At 40.1% G+C, this 12500-nt stretch overlaps 2 protein-coding genes across 2 annotated transcripts in view; both read right to left on the bottom strand.

Moving 5' to 3' along the window:
• Positions 1 to 4816, bottom strand: part of LOC138010019 (adhesion G protein-coupled receptor L2-like) — a 10200-nt gene extending 5384 nt beyond the window's left edge. Inside the window, exons 1-8 of the mRNA XM_068856987.1 lie at positions 4685 to 4816; positions 4292 to 4357; positions 3736 to 3802; positions 2369 to 2478; positions 1414 to 1543; positions 1094 to 1135; positions 907 to 990; positions 624 to 807 (exon numbers count right to left, since the gene is read on the bottom strand). Of these exons, the coding sequence (XP_068713088.1) occupies positions 624 to 807; positions 907 to 990; positions 1094 to 1135; positions 1414 to 1543; positions 2369 to 2478; positions 3736 to 3802; positions 4292 to 4357; positions 4685 to 4689 (688 nt within the window). The 5' untranslated portion in view covers positions 4690 to 4816. The remainder of the gene's footprint in view (positions 1 to 623; positions 808 to 906; positions 991 to 1093; positions 1136 to 1413; positions 1544 to 2368; positions 2479 to 3735; positions 3803 to 4291; positions 4358 to 4684) is intronic.
• A 3029-nt stretch (positions 4817 to 7845) lies between these two features.
• The window catches only part of LOC138011293 (cadherin EGF LAG seven-pass G-type receptor 2-like), a 33718-nt gene continuing 29063 nt past the window's right edge, over positions 7846 to 12500 (bottom strand). The window contains exons 15-20 of the mRNA XM_068858260.1: positions 11874 to 12027; positions 10558 to 10707; positions 9997 to 10081; positions 9249 to 9360; positions 8912 to 8958; positions 7846 to 8141 (exon numbers count right to left, since the gene is read on the bottom strand). Of these exons, the coding sequence (XP_068714361.1) occupies positions 8003 to 8141; positions 8912 to 8958; positions 9249 to 9360; positions 9997 to 10081; positions 10558 to 10707; positions 11874 to 12027 (687 nt within the window). The 3' untranslated portion in view covers positions 7846 to 8002. The remainder of the gene's footprint in view (positions 8142 to 8911; positions 8959 to 9248; positions 9361 to 9996; positions 10082 to 10557; positions 10708 to 11873; positions 12028 to 12500) is intronic.

Genomic DNA, 12500 nt, shown 5'->3' with positions numbered 1-12500 from the left:
TGCTACTACCTTTCTTGGAATGTGCATAACACCATTTAGTATCACCAGAAACCCATAAGGGTTGAAACGTGTAACGGCCCCTTGTGTGCTGGGAAACAAGCTTCTGAATATTCAATTTACTAAGTACCATATTTGGAACAACAAGAGCGAGGGGTTTCCAAATATGGTACTTAGCACTGAAACATTCAACCAATCAGTTCGCACTGAATATTCGGAAGCTGTGAACGTGCGTTACACGTTTTCATCCCTATGGGTTTCTGGTATCACCCAACTAGTGGACTAATGCAAATTCTGCATTTTGATTGGCTACGCTACTAGAGGACTATTAGTAATAGTCCTCGAGTAGCGAAAAAGCCTGACGCTTTCTTTCGTTTTATTCCCAAATAAATATCTCTTCAACTTGCATTTCCTAACTTTATTATTGCCTTTCTGTCCGACTAGTTGGGTGATATTAAAACAATTAGACCATTCGCCCTCAAGGGCCACGGGTCAATAGCCCATTCGGATTCGCCTTATGGGCTATTGACCCGTAGCCCTTGCGGGCTACGGGTCTAATTGCTAATTAGCATCTATAGTTGAACGTCCCGTTTAATGTAGGGGCATGAAAATGAAACATTTCGCACCTGGCACACTTGTGTCATCTCCAAACGTGCTTGCACCGTCCTCTGTCGTGTATCGACTTGTCATACTGCTACGGAAACCGCTACTCGACGGCTCCGTGGTCGACGTGCTGGTAGCGTTTCCTTCGTCGTCGAAATCGTACGGCGTGCGCAACGGTGCCATTTCTCCAGGATGATAAGAGCGGGTCTGGGAAAAGAAACGACAAGTTACAGACAACGCTGTTTCATTTGTGAAGGATGCTACGCTACGCACTGTTTTGAATTGGAGGGTGAAAGAGTGACTTACAAAATTTTGCGTCGGTTTGTTCAGCCCGTACGTCTTGTCCCCAGTCTTCCATCGCATGTACACGTTTTTAAATTCTTTCCTGACCTACCAAGTTTCACAAAAGGGAAAAAGATAATTTAATCACCAGAATGCCACGGAAACTCCTCTATTTCGATAAGAAGACGATAAAGTTTTGTGAATTACTCACTCTCTTATCCAAAACGAGGTAAAATACGAATATGAAAAGGCCCTGTGAAACAAGAAAAGAGTGAAGAATTTTAAATGAAAGTTTTACTAGGTTGCGCGACAGAGCCAAAATGATGGGGCAGTATCCGTGCCAAAGACAACAGGTGTAAGACGAGAAAAAAAAGAAGCTTAGCGCCACTGATCATTCCCACCCTACTGGAATTTTTGCTTGTTCACGGAACGAACTTCTACGAGCTTCTCGGACAGGCACACCTCCTTTCTCGTCTCGCGCACAGTGTGCGCCCTCGCGTGTGAAGGGAAAGTGAAATATTTGTTACACACCTGCGAGAGAAGGAAAATCCCAGCGAATATGTAATGGAACTTGTCCAATTCTTGATTTACCAAAAGGAGCCCAAAAGCAAAAGATACTCCGATCAACGGGAGGAGACCAGCTGTGCCAAGTAAAGCAGCGCTAAAAGGACATCAAAAATCAGTTCAGTTTTCATGCCACGAGACAGGTAGCTTCTAGGTAATAACACAGCCCAGAGTACATGACTAGGAGCCTCCCAATGCATTATATCCTTGAGTCAACCTTCGTGCGTATCTTTCTATATTACGAACTAACCCTTCAGCACATTTAAATCAAGTAAAGCTATGATCCTCGCAGTTATGGCCACAATTTTAGCAATTACGTAGAGATGACTAAAAACTTCAGGACTTCAACGGGATTTGAACCCGCGACCTCGCGATACCGGTGCGACGCTCTAACCAACTGAGCTATGAAGCCACTGACGTTGGGAGCTGGTCAGTTGTGGGTTCTAATTTTCCCGTGAGGAATGAATCAATGAAGGAAATGATATATGAAATGAATCATATACTGAACTGCAGAGAAGAAATCAAGTACAGCTATGATCCTCGCAGGCTTCTCTACGCAATTGCTAAAATTGTGGTCATAACTGCGAGGATCATAGCTTCACTTGATTTCATATCCGCAGTTCAGTATATGATTCATTTCATATATCACTTCATTCATTGTTACACAATTTGAATAATTTGCATACATTGCTTGCGCTGTTTCTGTCTACGTTTGACAATGACTTTATTCTGATTGGTCAATCTAAACAGTGCGTACAGAGCCGAACACCTTGTGGCGTTTGGTCAAATAGAAAGGTACTCGCAAACTTGTGGTTTCTACTGATAGAGCTTGTATGGGAGAGCAAAGTTCCTACTCATTGCCTTCAGCGCAAACGTGTTCTTTTGCGAAAGAAAGAGCCGAGTACGCTTCGTGTGTTCTTACTTGAGGTTGGAATGTTCGATGTCATGGTGATGGTGATGTCGTCTTCGTCTCTTTTTGGACTGTTTGCGGAGTGAAATGCCAAGAGCCATGATGAAGATAAGCGCATTGAGCTGAAACGACAACAAATAAATCGATAAACAAATAAAAAGCACCCCTTGTCGACCTGATATGGCCACTTACTTGGTTCTATCGAAGCTGCTGGCTATTTTCGAGTTACACATTTGTAACACGAGTGCAAATTAACAAACCGAAAATGGTTCAGCGTTGTTTGTACTCTTATCGACAATGATATTCGTCATCACAGTGGTCAAAATGTTGTGGCCGAGTGAGTCCACAACAAATTTTGACCACTGTGATGACGAATATTATTTCTACCAAACTGCACTAGAAATCATGTTATTTTACCAAAACAAACTGCTCTAGTGTCATTGTATATTGATTTAGCGTTACCGCATATGAACAGACTACTTCGACGATTCGGCAGCCATTTTGATTTCCATTGTTTGAAAAGATATTATAGGATGCTCAGGGGGAAATTAATATGTATTTCCCATTATAGCTATGGTCAACTCTAATTGCCATCCGTCAAACTGACATTGAACATTTCCTTACAATTACATGACGCAATATCCCATCTTAATATGAGAAGCTTATCGCTGTGAAAAGAATGAAAACAGGCAGAATTAGAGCTTTAGTTCAACAAGAAATAGCGTTTCTAAGCAAAGCCGCGCTGATCTACAGTATTTAGGTCTAAAAACCACTTTGAAGACGGTTAGCTTTTACTTGTTTTGCTGGATACTACTATGTTTCTTTGAAGTAGATTTGAAGTCTGAAGTAATAGATTGTATGTCGTGTAAGTTGAATAAAAAGGGAAATGCCAGTTTGAGGGATGGCAATGAGTGTTGACCTATAGCTATTGGAACAATATAATTCAAAATGGCCACCGTATCGTCGAAATCGTCTATATCAATCCACGTAAAAAATTCTGTGGTCTATTAATGTGCAAGGATGCACGGCTATGCAAGCTGTCACAACTGGCGCAAACGAGTAACAGCTTCCCTTTTTTGCTTTTTCCTTGAGCGCTCACTGGAACAAGCTCTTACTGCTTACTGCGTCTGTGGGTAAAGTCTTACCATATTTGTGGCTAGTACTATAATTGTGGATAAGGCCTAATTGCAGTGAGGACGTAAGAAAGCCTGGCAAGTTGACGTGGGGACAATAAATGACATTCATCATACAGAACGTGTATCACGACGCCATCTTGAATTCCTGGACATATCTGGTCACACAACATTTAGAATTAAGGAGAAGAAAACAACCGAGGATCATTGCTATAAATTAACGGAGTAAAGTAAACATCAACATACTGCAACAACGATGATGATGGGAATTGTGAACGTCCAGATTAAGGTCCCGTCAGTTGACATCCAACAGCTGAAAGAAAAATCAATAGTTAAGGCCCGTGCACACGGGACAAAGACGTAGAAGCAAGCAAAATTCAAAGGCTCTGTGTGCCAACTGGGTCATTTGTGCGGGAATCAGTTAAGTGGTGCCAACGCTGATTTTCGAGCCTTTAGACAATAATTTTGAAAAGAAGATCAACAATTACTCCTCAAATTACCCCATTAGTCCAGGATTGTAGCGTCTTACAATCGTGACGGGTTTTTTTCTTGTTGTTGTGTGACAACATGTTGCGTGGCCCATTGTCCACAGATATCGAGAAAACAGATGCCCATGCGTACCACCAATAACTTTAATCTTGTTCTTCGAACGACCGCGTTCAAAGAAAACGAAAGTGTCACCGAGGTAACACGAACGCATATTCTTCATAATCGGCATACTAAGCCATAAAGTTGTTATTTTTCCACTACACGAAAGGTGAGAATATAGATTGTTTCTCACTTCAAACAGAAAAAAACTTACAATTTCTCGTTGCCATACCATCGCTTGCCAAACCAGCAGAGATTCCTACCACAATCGCTGGACAACCTAAAAAATTAAAATAGATGCTGTTAGTATATGTTTTCTTTCCAAAAGGCGCGAATATCAAAGGTTAGAAAGCGTAATAAACTTGAACTTTGAAACTATCTTAATCAAAAAGATAAACGCTAAAAGGTTAGCACAACGTTTCGACAATGTCGAGATGTCATTGTCAAGTGCGGCTTATAATTTATTCTTTCACTTGACAATGACATCTCGATGTCCGAAAAGCGATACTACATCTCGATGTCCGAAAAGCGATACTTTAAAAAGTTAATAAAAGCTGTATAAAAATGACCGAACTCTTGTGGCTGTCAGTGAAATCAGTTCACTCACCCCATCCCATAAAGTAATAGAAAGACATCTTTCCAGTGTCGACATTTCGCTTCTCTCTGAGCCTGCGATACATGTGCAGTCCTTCCACAAACATCCACGAAAACGAGGCGCAGAAGAAATAATGAAGACAAATTGCCACAAGCCGGCAAATTCTCTGCGAGGAAAAAATTCGGCAAAATGGTTTTTAAATTAATTTACGGAGTTTGTTTAAAAAATGTCTCAGTGCATTTTTTTCAAATACGTTACATTGAGATAAGTTATAGCCTTTGAAGATTTTTCCTTTCAAAAATTCGTGAACCCAGTAAAAATGAACACGCGTGTGTGCTCTCAAAGTCCACAAAAGTAATTAAACTTGGATGGAAGTTCTTCATTACTGCATGAACGTTTTTCATGACTGATTGAACGCAGTTCAGTTTGAGAATCGATCGAGAAAATTGATGAGCGTATTGTTCATAAAAAGTTGCTATACAATTCGAGCAAATCGATACTCGCACTGTTTCGAAAGTTCTAAAATTCGAGATCTTTAGGAACTGAACAAACACTTGCAATTTCCACATTATATGAGAAGATAGTGCGATTTCATGTACTAATAGAATTAATGAAAGGAAGAGAAAAAACAATTAGAGCTAAAATTCTTAGCAATGAAAATGATCCCGTACGATTCTTTGGTGCAGGAGGGGAAAATTCTTCGTGCTGTTTTTGCTAAGGAACTTTCCACCGGTCTTGACGTTGAAAATTGCATCTTTATAAAAGTTATATAACATGCGATTTACCTGATTCTGCTGTCTGGTTTATTCCATATAAGGAAAGTCAGTTCCGCCAGAAAGATAACCAGCCGATTAGGTTCTTGTGTATTGAGACTGGAATTGCTCATTTAGTTTTCTGTAAATAACTAAACTCAAGACTTAAACCAAAGATTAATTATTCATTACGTCCTGTCCTGGAAGAAGGGGAACCTGTTGGTTTCAGTTCCTTTGTGAGATCCACAGCTTTTTCTGATTTACAAAATTCTGAGCAATTCTGCACGCTACTGTTATGGCACTTTTGTTCTAATATGTGATTCAGACAATCTTGAACAATTAAATGAATGAGCTTTACAGGAGTGTTTTTTTCAAGTATACGGGAATAAGGATTTCTCAATCCCTATGCCTATTAACGAAGGCCAGACATTGGGCCACCAACTGTATAATAGATAAGGACTGTTCAAACTATCACTTTACTAGTGAGTATACACGCATTTAATAATTCAGCTCCTCAAATCAAGGATTCTATTGCACGTGATACACGTTTAATTCTTATGGATTTAAATCACATTAGCGATATCTAGGACCCAATTTATGGATTTTAGGTCTTTTTCAAAAACCTACTTTTCATTATATGTTGATCTTAGCTGGTATGCCGCCAAAATCTATTATCCTTTACGCGGTTTAATAGTATTAGGTATTCTCGTAGCCATTTTGTATTGTTAGTATTTTAACGTAGTTTTGCACTCGCTCAAACTAGCCCTGGTTTGTGCTGCTCTATGTAAGTTTCTAAATAAAGATTTGATTGATTTGATTCGATCAATACAAAGGTACAAGTCGCGAGGGAATGTGAAAAAATGCGACTCACAAATAACTTAGCACCTAAGGTGTGTTGATTATCCGAACTGCTCATAAAACTGTTACAACAGGAAACGTGTGGGACCCGACCGTCATGAGAAAATAGGCGCTGATTCGCTGCGGCGCAAGGGGCCTGAACGTAACTCTCAATAGAAGACCAATAGAATGAAGGCACACAAGTAACAAGAAATAGTGACCCTAGACATGCCCAGGCATTTTGTACTGTCACCAAACGCATCGAAAAAGCAGCACACCTCATTGGGTACTACAACAAAATAAAGAAAAAACTTTAGTGGAATGGCAACATTGAGCCAGTTTCTATCGAAATTCTAAGTAATCATGCGATTGCTATTTGAGTTTTTTGTATGAGGACATTGGTGATTGCGTGCCCAAAAAACTTGGCGCCAAATTCTTGGCCAAGGTAAAGCAAACTCCAAGAACATATTTTTTCTGATTTGCTTTCTTACGTTTTCCAGATCTTTTGCGCGCGACTGCTATGAATTGGCTTTTGCATTATGATTGGCTGATTTGCTGGTCAGGATATGCTATGATTCGTTAAAGTTACTTCGGTGTTTCAAGATACTCAGATGAAATTAGTCAAGACGTTTAGTATGAATTACTAGATAAGCGACCACCTAGCTTCAGTAGTGGAATTTTGGAATAGAAGACCCTAAAGACACCTAGTCTACGAATTTTTAATCCAATGTCTTGATTTGCAGAAACCACCCCGTCGATGTTGTTTTCCATTTTTAGCGCGATTATATTTGAGAAGATAGCATTAAAACTTTAAAATCCTTCATTGCTATCGCCAAAAACAAAGCGAGACAAATCGCATAAATCAGGAAGGAGATATATTATCAATGATCCAAATCAAGCTTAAGTATTTCATTCTTCAAAGGATATTACTCGCAATTCTAAGGCGCTTTGTTATCCTCAAATTCATATGTGACATTTTCCGTCGGACAAATTTCCGCGGGAGACGACTGAGTTCATAGTCTTTTCATGTTAAATCCATTGTAAAAAGAGTAAGGTAAGAGCCTCCACAGACAAGGCAAGTTGTTATCGATGACTTTTAAGTTTACGATAACAGAAAGTTACCGATGGCAAAATATCGCGTGCATAGCGAAAAATCAAGCAGTCGACACAAAAAAGTTTTCCTTTTCAAAAGGAAAACTACTTTAGTTGTCGATGAAAAACGCGGCCGTTTTGTTATCGACAAATCCTTTTCTCTCATCAGTGAGCAAGTTATAAAGGGAAAATAAAGGATAGGAGCTTTATTCAAGTGTCTAGTCTTCCAGCGCTGGAGCACTAATTGGAGACACTGTTAACTGAAATTAACAACTTAACGCAAATCAAATGAACTGTTGGTTTTTGAGGGGAGGGGAAAACAGGACGACCCGGAGAAAAACCTCTCGGTGCAGAGTAGAGAACCAACAAACTCAACCCACATATAACGCCGAGTCTGGGAATCGAACCCGGGCCACATTCGATTACTAAAGTCTATTTCGCAGCCACGCAAACGATTCTTAAAGTCAGCGGTTCTTCATTTCTTCTCAGTATTGAACGAGGCTGCAACAAAACGTATCGCTTATCGACAACTTAACTTTTCGTATGTGGAATTCATTTCCTAACACTAACAGTTCTCGATTCAATTAAGTTGTCGAGTGGACACAGTCCGTCGCCCTCAGTAGAAGAGTGGATCATTTACTACAAGCGCTTAAATTAACGATACCTGAAGGTTGAGGTCGGAGAGCACGGCAAAAGCTGTCATGTGCGTGCATGCGCAGACAGTGTGAGTGACGTTGGACGACTTCAGCTTACAACCATCACGTGACCACCCGCCGCCACGTGTGTTCCTATGGCAACATGACAATATCACAACACGTACTAAGTAAAATATCTTATGACATAAGATTTCTATACAGTACATTTCACGATTTGATTTCTTCAAATGCGCTTTACAACAAAGAATAGAGCAAGACATGACAACGAGGACTTCGTCCCCTGCCCTAAGCTGCGAAAGTTCATGAATTGTGTTGACAGACGGAGCCAACAATATAACTTCCCTGTGCGCAAGAGGTGACGGTCCAATCATTTTGACAGATCTCATTAACAAGGCAGCATTTTCTCTGCGTTAGTTTCTTCGTGCTAGTCCGGCCAGGTTTAAAAGGGCTATGTCACGCAAAGTACATGATGTAATTTTCTGACACTCAAAATGCCCAAACAGTAGAATGAGACTTTGCAAAAACCACTTAAAACTGTTGAACAACATAAAAGAAATACAGCAAAAGAAAAGAGAAAAATGAATGGACACAAACGGACAAGATTGAAACGGATTGCATTGGGTAATCTTGAAAATGTCGGCCCGACGTTTTTCAAGTTTATGGCGAATCGCCTGGATAAAGGTCGTTTTTGCTCATAATCATCTTGCTTGTGGTGTAACGATAGTTTTATCAGTAAAGGAATTCCAGATTACTATTTTCGAGTTTTAAACTCGTGATTAACTAAAGATTTGCCCTAAACTCCCTAAAATAACGTGACATAGCTCCTTTAATCTTTGACTCCTAGAAGGCAGTCTGATGCTGTTTCCAAAAAAACACTACTAGAAAATATCTCAATTACTTACGGAATTGAGTAGTTCCAGTGAACGCAGATATACGATGAACGATTTACCTGAAAGAGAGTACACAATTTTTAACGTAAAAGGTTATGTAACGCTGCGCAGCTTGTCTCGTGAAACGCTTCCTGCAACGTCACAATTTGCCAGAGGTAACTTGCTTTGTGAACGGTCAAATTGTGAGGAGAGAATTGCAGGAAAAGTGGAACGTGATACCACTTTCGAATCTGTTTCTTACTACGACTGTGTCTGCGCAACGAGTGTGCGCCGTGGTAAGGTGTGTTACGTTGTGTTACGTTGCGACACAAGTTGCACGAAACAATGCACATTGTAAAAAGATACATACCAAACGATTGGCAAATGAGATGACAATCGGACTGTCTAATGGCGCGGACTGCATTTCAGGCAACTTCACAGAGATCACATCTGAGCTGACTTCAACTTTGTACTTTGTATCCCTAAAAGAGAAGTGTGAGTCCATTATATCGTAATCTGTTGTTGAGATGTCTTTGCTATTTGCTTAAGCAATGCTTTAGACGTGTCATACTAACAGATCAGGGGTATTCATAATATATGCTATCTTGCGAAAACCGAATGAAATAATTGTCTTCTTGTAGATTCTGTGTAATTACATGATATGAAACAACATTAAAAAGAAAAACTCAACACAAAGAAGAGGAACATAAAGGTAAGAAGCGATTATTAATTATAATGGAGAGTACATACACAATGTCGTTATCCGACCAGGGCAAAGGACTGCAAGGCTTGTCAGCCATTTTGGCGCCCTCTAAAACAGTTAAGGCACGGTGATACGTCAATCGCGCCCAAAGCTTTTATACTACTCAGTACTGAAAAGCGGACCGATAGCAAAAAAGCACGGACGAATGAAACTGTTTGGTCGACTGACAAGAGTTAAGGGGAAGAATAAATAAACCTAACATACAGTAAACTATCGATTAAAGACCATGGCTATTTTTTGCCCCTGGTTCATGAATAAAGAGACTGCTTTATCAACCATGACTATAGCATACTTGGAAAAAAATCACTTATCCTAACACTTCAAACTTCTTAGGAAACTCCTGAGGTTTACGTACCTGATTTTTGCGTCAAATGATTTAGGCAGCAGATCTCCAATGTTTTGGATAATCATGAAACCAATTCCTAAACTGTTTTTTATTCCTATAAACAAGATGGAAAATAAGTTATTAAAGAATATCTCCGGCACTCTGAGGTCTGAAAAGGTTTAACTCGAACATGGACTTGACTGTAACAGCGTTTCATGTTTGCTTGCCGCCACAGGCTGTGGTTTTCTACGCCTGGTGATTGGCTCAAAAATCCTGCGCCACTTTTTCGACCAATCAAAGACAAACAATATTACAATTGTGATTTCCTCGTTCGTGTTTTTCCGCGCTAAGCACCGGCTGCACAGTAAACTCTAGGCGCGGGAAAACACGCAGCCTGGCATGTCATGTGATTCTACGTCAGTTGCGATCGGTCGGAAGTTATGGCATCGGTTTCACGGGACTAAATTATTGGCAACCGCTCTGTAGGATTTCCAAACTTGGTCATTTCCTGGCTTCGGCACTGTAGTTCGGCTGGAAAAATAACCGTAATGAAGTCTACAACGGCACCTGTCAGTTCCCTGGTTCTCTTACCTAAAGCGCTCTGGAAGAAATTGCTTGGAATGTCGATTCTGTTAGATATGTTTTGCCATATTCTATACGGACCATCACCGTAAACATCGGGGGTTTCCGGGTAGGAAAAGCCTGAAAATCCATTGACAAACACTGGCTGAAGGTCCATAACTACAAGAAAAAGACAACATCAAGAATTAACAAAAAATAAAACAGCCACTTGATCTTGTAAAATAATCATTCGACACTGACTAGTTTTTGATGTTTCGTTCAAGACGTTTCGGCTGGTGCTAGAGCCTTCATCAGTTGAGAACGCAACGAATGGTACGCGTGACTCAGAGAGCAGCACGTCGAACGCGCGCTGAGGTACAAATTTCGCGTGAAGTTTCAAGACGTGCTGCTCTTTGAATCATTCGTACTATACTACTACCAGTACTCCAGTTTTAAAAAGCCACTTGAAATTTTTGACTAGTTCTAGACAATTCGCCCCCTAAACAATTAGTCCAGGATTATTCGCACCCTGTCTACAGATGATTGGGTCTAAAGCACTTATTTTCGTTGTTAGGTCTAAGACATTGGTTTTAATATTGTCCTAAGGTTCTAGTTTAATGTAGAGCTCTCTTGCAAGGTCATAGACACTTTTCGAAGAGAGGACGAATCGTCCAAGGCTAATTTTCTGAGGGTTTTATTTTCTACATTTCAATAGTGGCAAAGGCAATTAAGAGAATCTTCACGAAATGCTTCCCTGCTTTTCATCATTTCTTGTGTTTAGGAATACAGACAATTACCTTCACAAAGTAGTCCCTGAACTTTTCTCCTCGAGTAGAGATGAACAGCAGCATGCTTAATGATAACGCTAATCTTAACATGTTCCATATTATCGAAAATAGGAGAGGCTGAGATTAAACACGAAACTTCGAGTTGGATATCAAAATCGGGTGAGAATTTAATTTGGGTGCATTTCTGCGCATACGTGAAGCACCGATCATTGTCTTCGAAATGAAAATCGAAAATTCATCATCGTGTCCTCACGTCGTCCACCAATCACTTGGCCCACGACTACGCTGCGAGGGGCTTGGGACTATTCTAGACTTAACACTGATCACAGAATGCCTTAAGTTCCTGTTTTTAACGTAGTTTTGCTTTGCAATGCAAAAGACCCATACTTCTCACGGCTTGGTCTTTGGTCAAATGACCGCTAGTTTTGGCAAATTTACGTAACGTGTAGAAGACGTAAAAAGCAAAATTTCGGCTTTGGAGATTTAAATTTTAAAAAATACTTGAAGACTCGTGCAAATCAAGTGATTTACAACAAGTGAAATGAAGTGATTGATTACCTATATTCGGAGTTAGGATTGTATAGGGTGGCAAAATATTGTCGGTGGAGCGTCTATATCGTTGAGAATCTCTTTTCAGATATGGCAGGGCGCTGGCGAGGTTACCGCAAAAGTTCTCCATCTGTTGAAGCAGAGCAGCTGTCCCTGCAGAATACTGTAACAAAAAAAAATACAGAAAGGAGAGAAATTTGGTAAAAGAAAAAAAGGAAGTCTGCAATCAAAACAAAGTAATGCTCGCTAAACATGTAAGCTAAAATGGGTATCGAACCGATGAATAAATTCTGTCTTTCAAACAATTACGTTACCAAACATCTTCTCCAGTCAGCACTGAGACTAACGATCTAGGACTGGTGTCTAACCGACTGGTGTCTAACTGACTTCCGGCTCTACTGCGCAGTTTCAGAATCAATAGAGAGATTTTGCAAGGAAGAAGGCGATGCCCAAGAAAACGTTACTTGAAGATAGACATTTGCGCGATCGTAAATGTTTTGAGTCACTTTATTTCACCCTTTTCGAGTTGTACAAAGTGAATGAAGTACGTTTCAACTGGATGGAGAGAAAAGCCTTTAAAACAAACATATAGAATAGAAACTTGTCCGTTTGATGCTAACGTCGTCGGTAAAACCT

The sequence above is a fragment of the Montipora foliosa genome, chromosome 7 (assembly GCF_036669935.1).
Source record: "Montipora foliosa isolate CH-2021 chromosome 7, ASM3666993v2, whole genome shotgun sequence".
Classification (NCBI taxonomy): domain Eukaryota; kingdom Metazoa; phylum Cnidaria; class Anthozoa; order Scleractinia; family Acroporidae; genus Montipora; species Montipora foliosa.
Note: the sequence above shows the minus strand (reverse complement) of the source record. Positions and strands in the feature narration are given on the sequence as shown.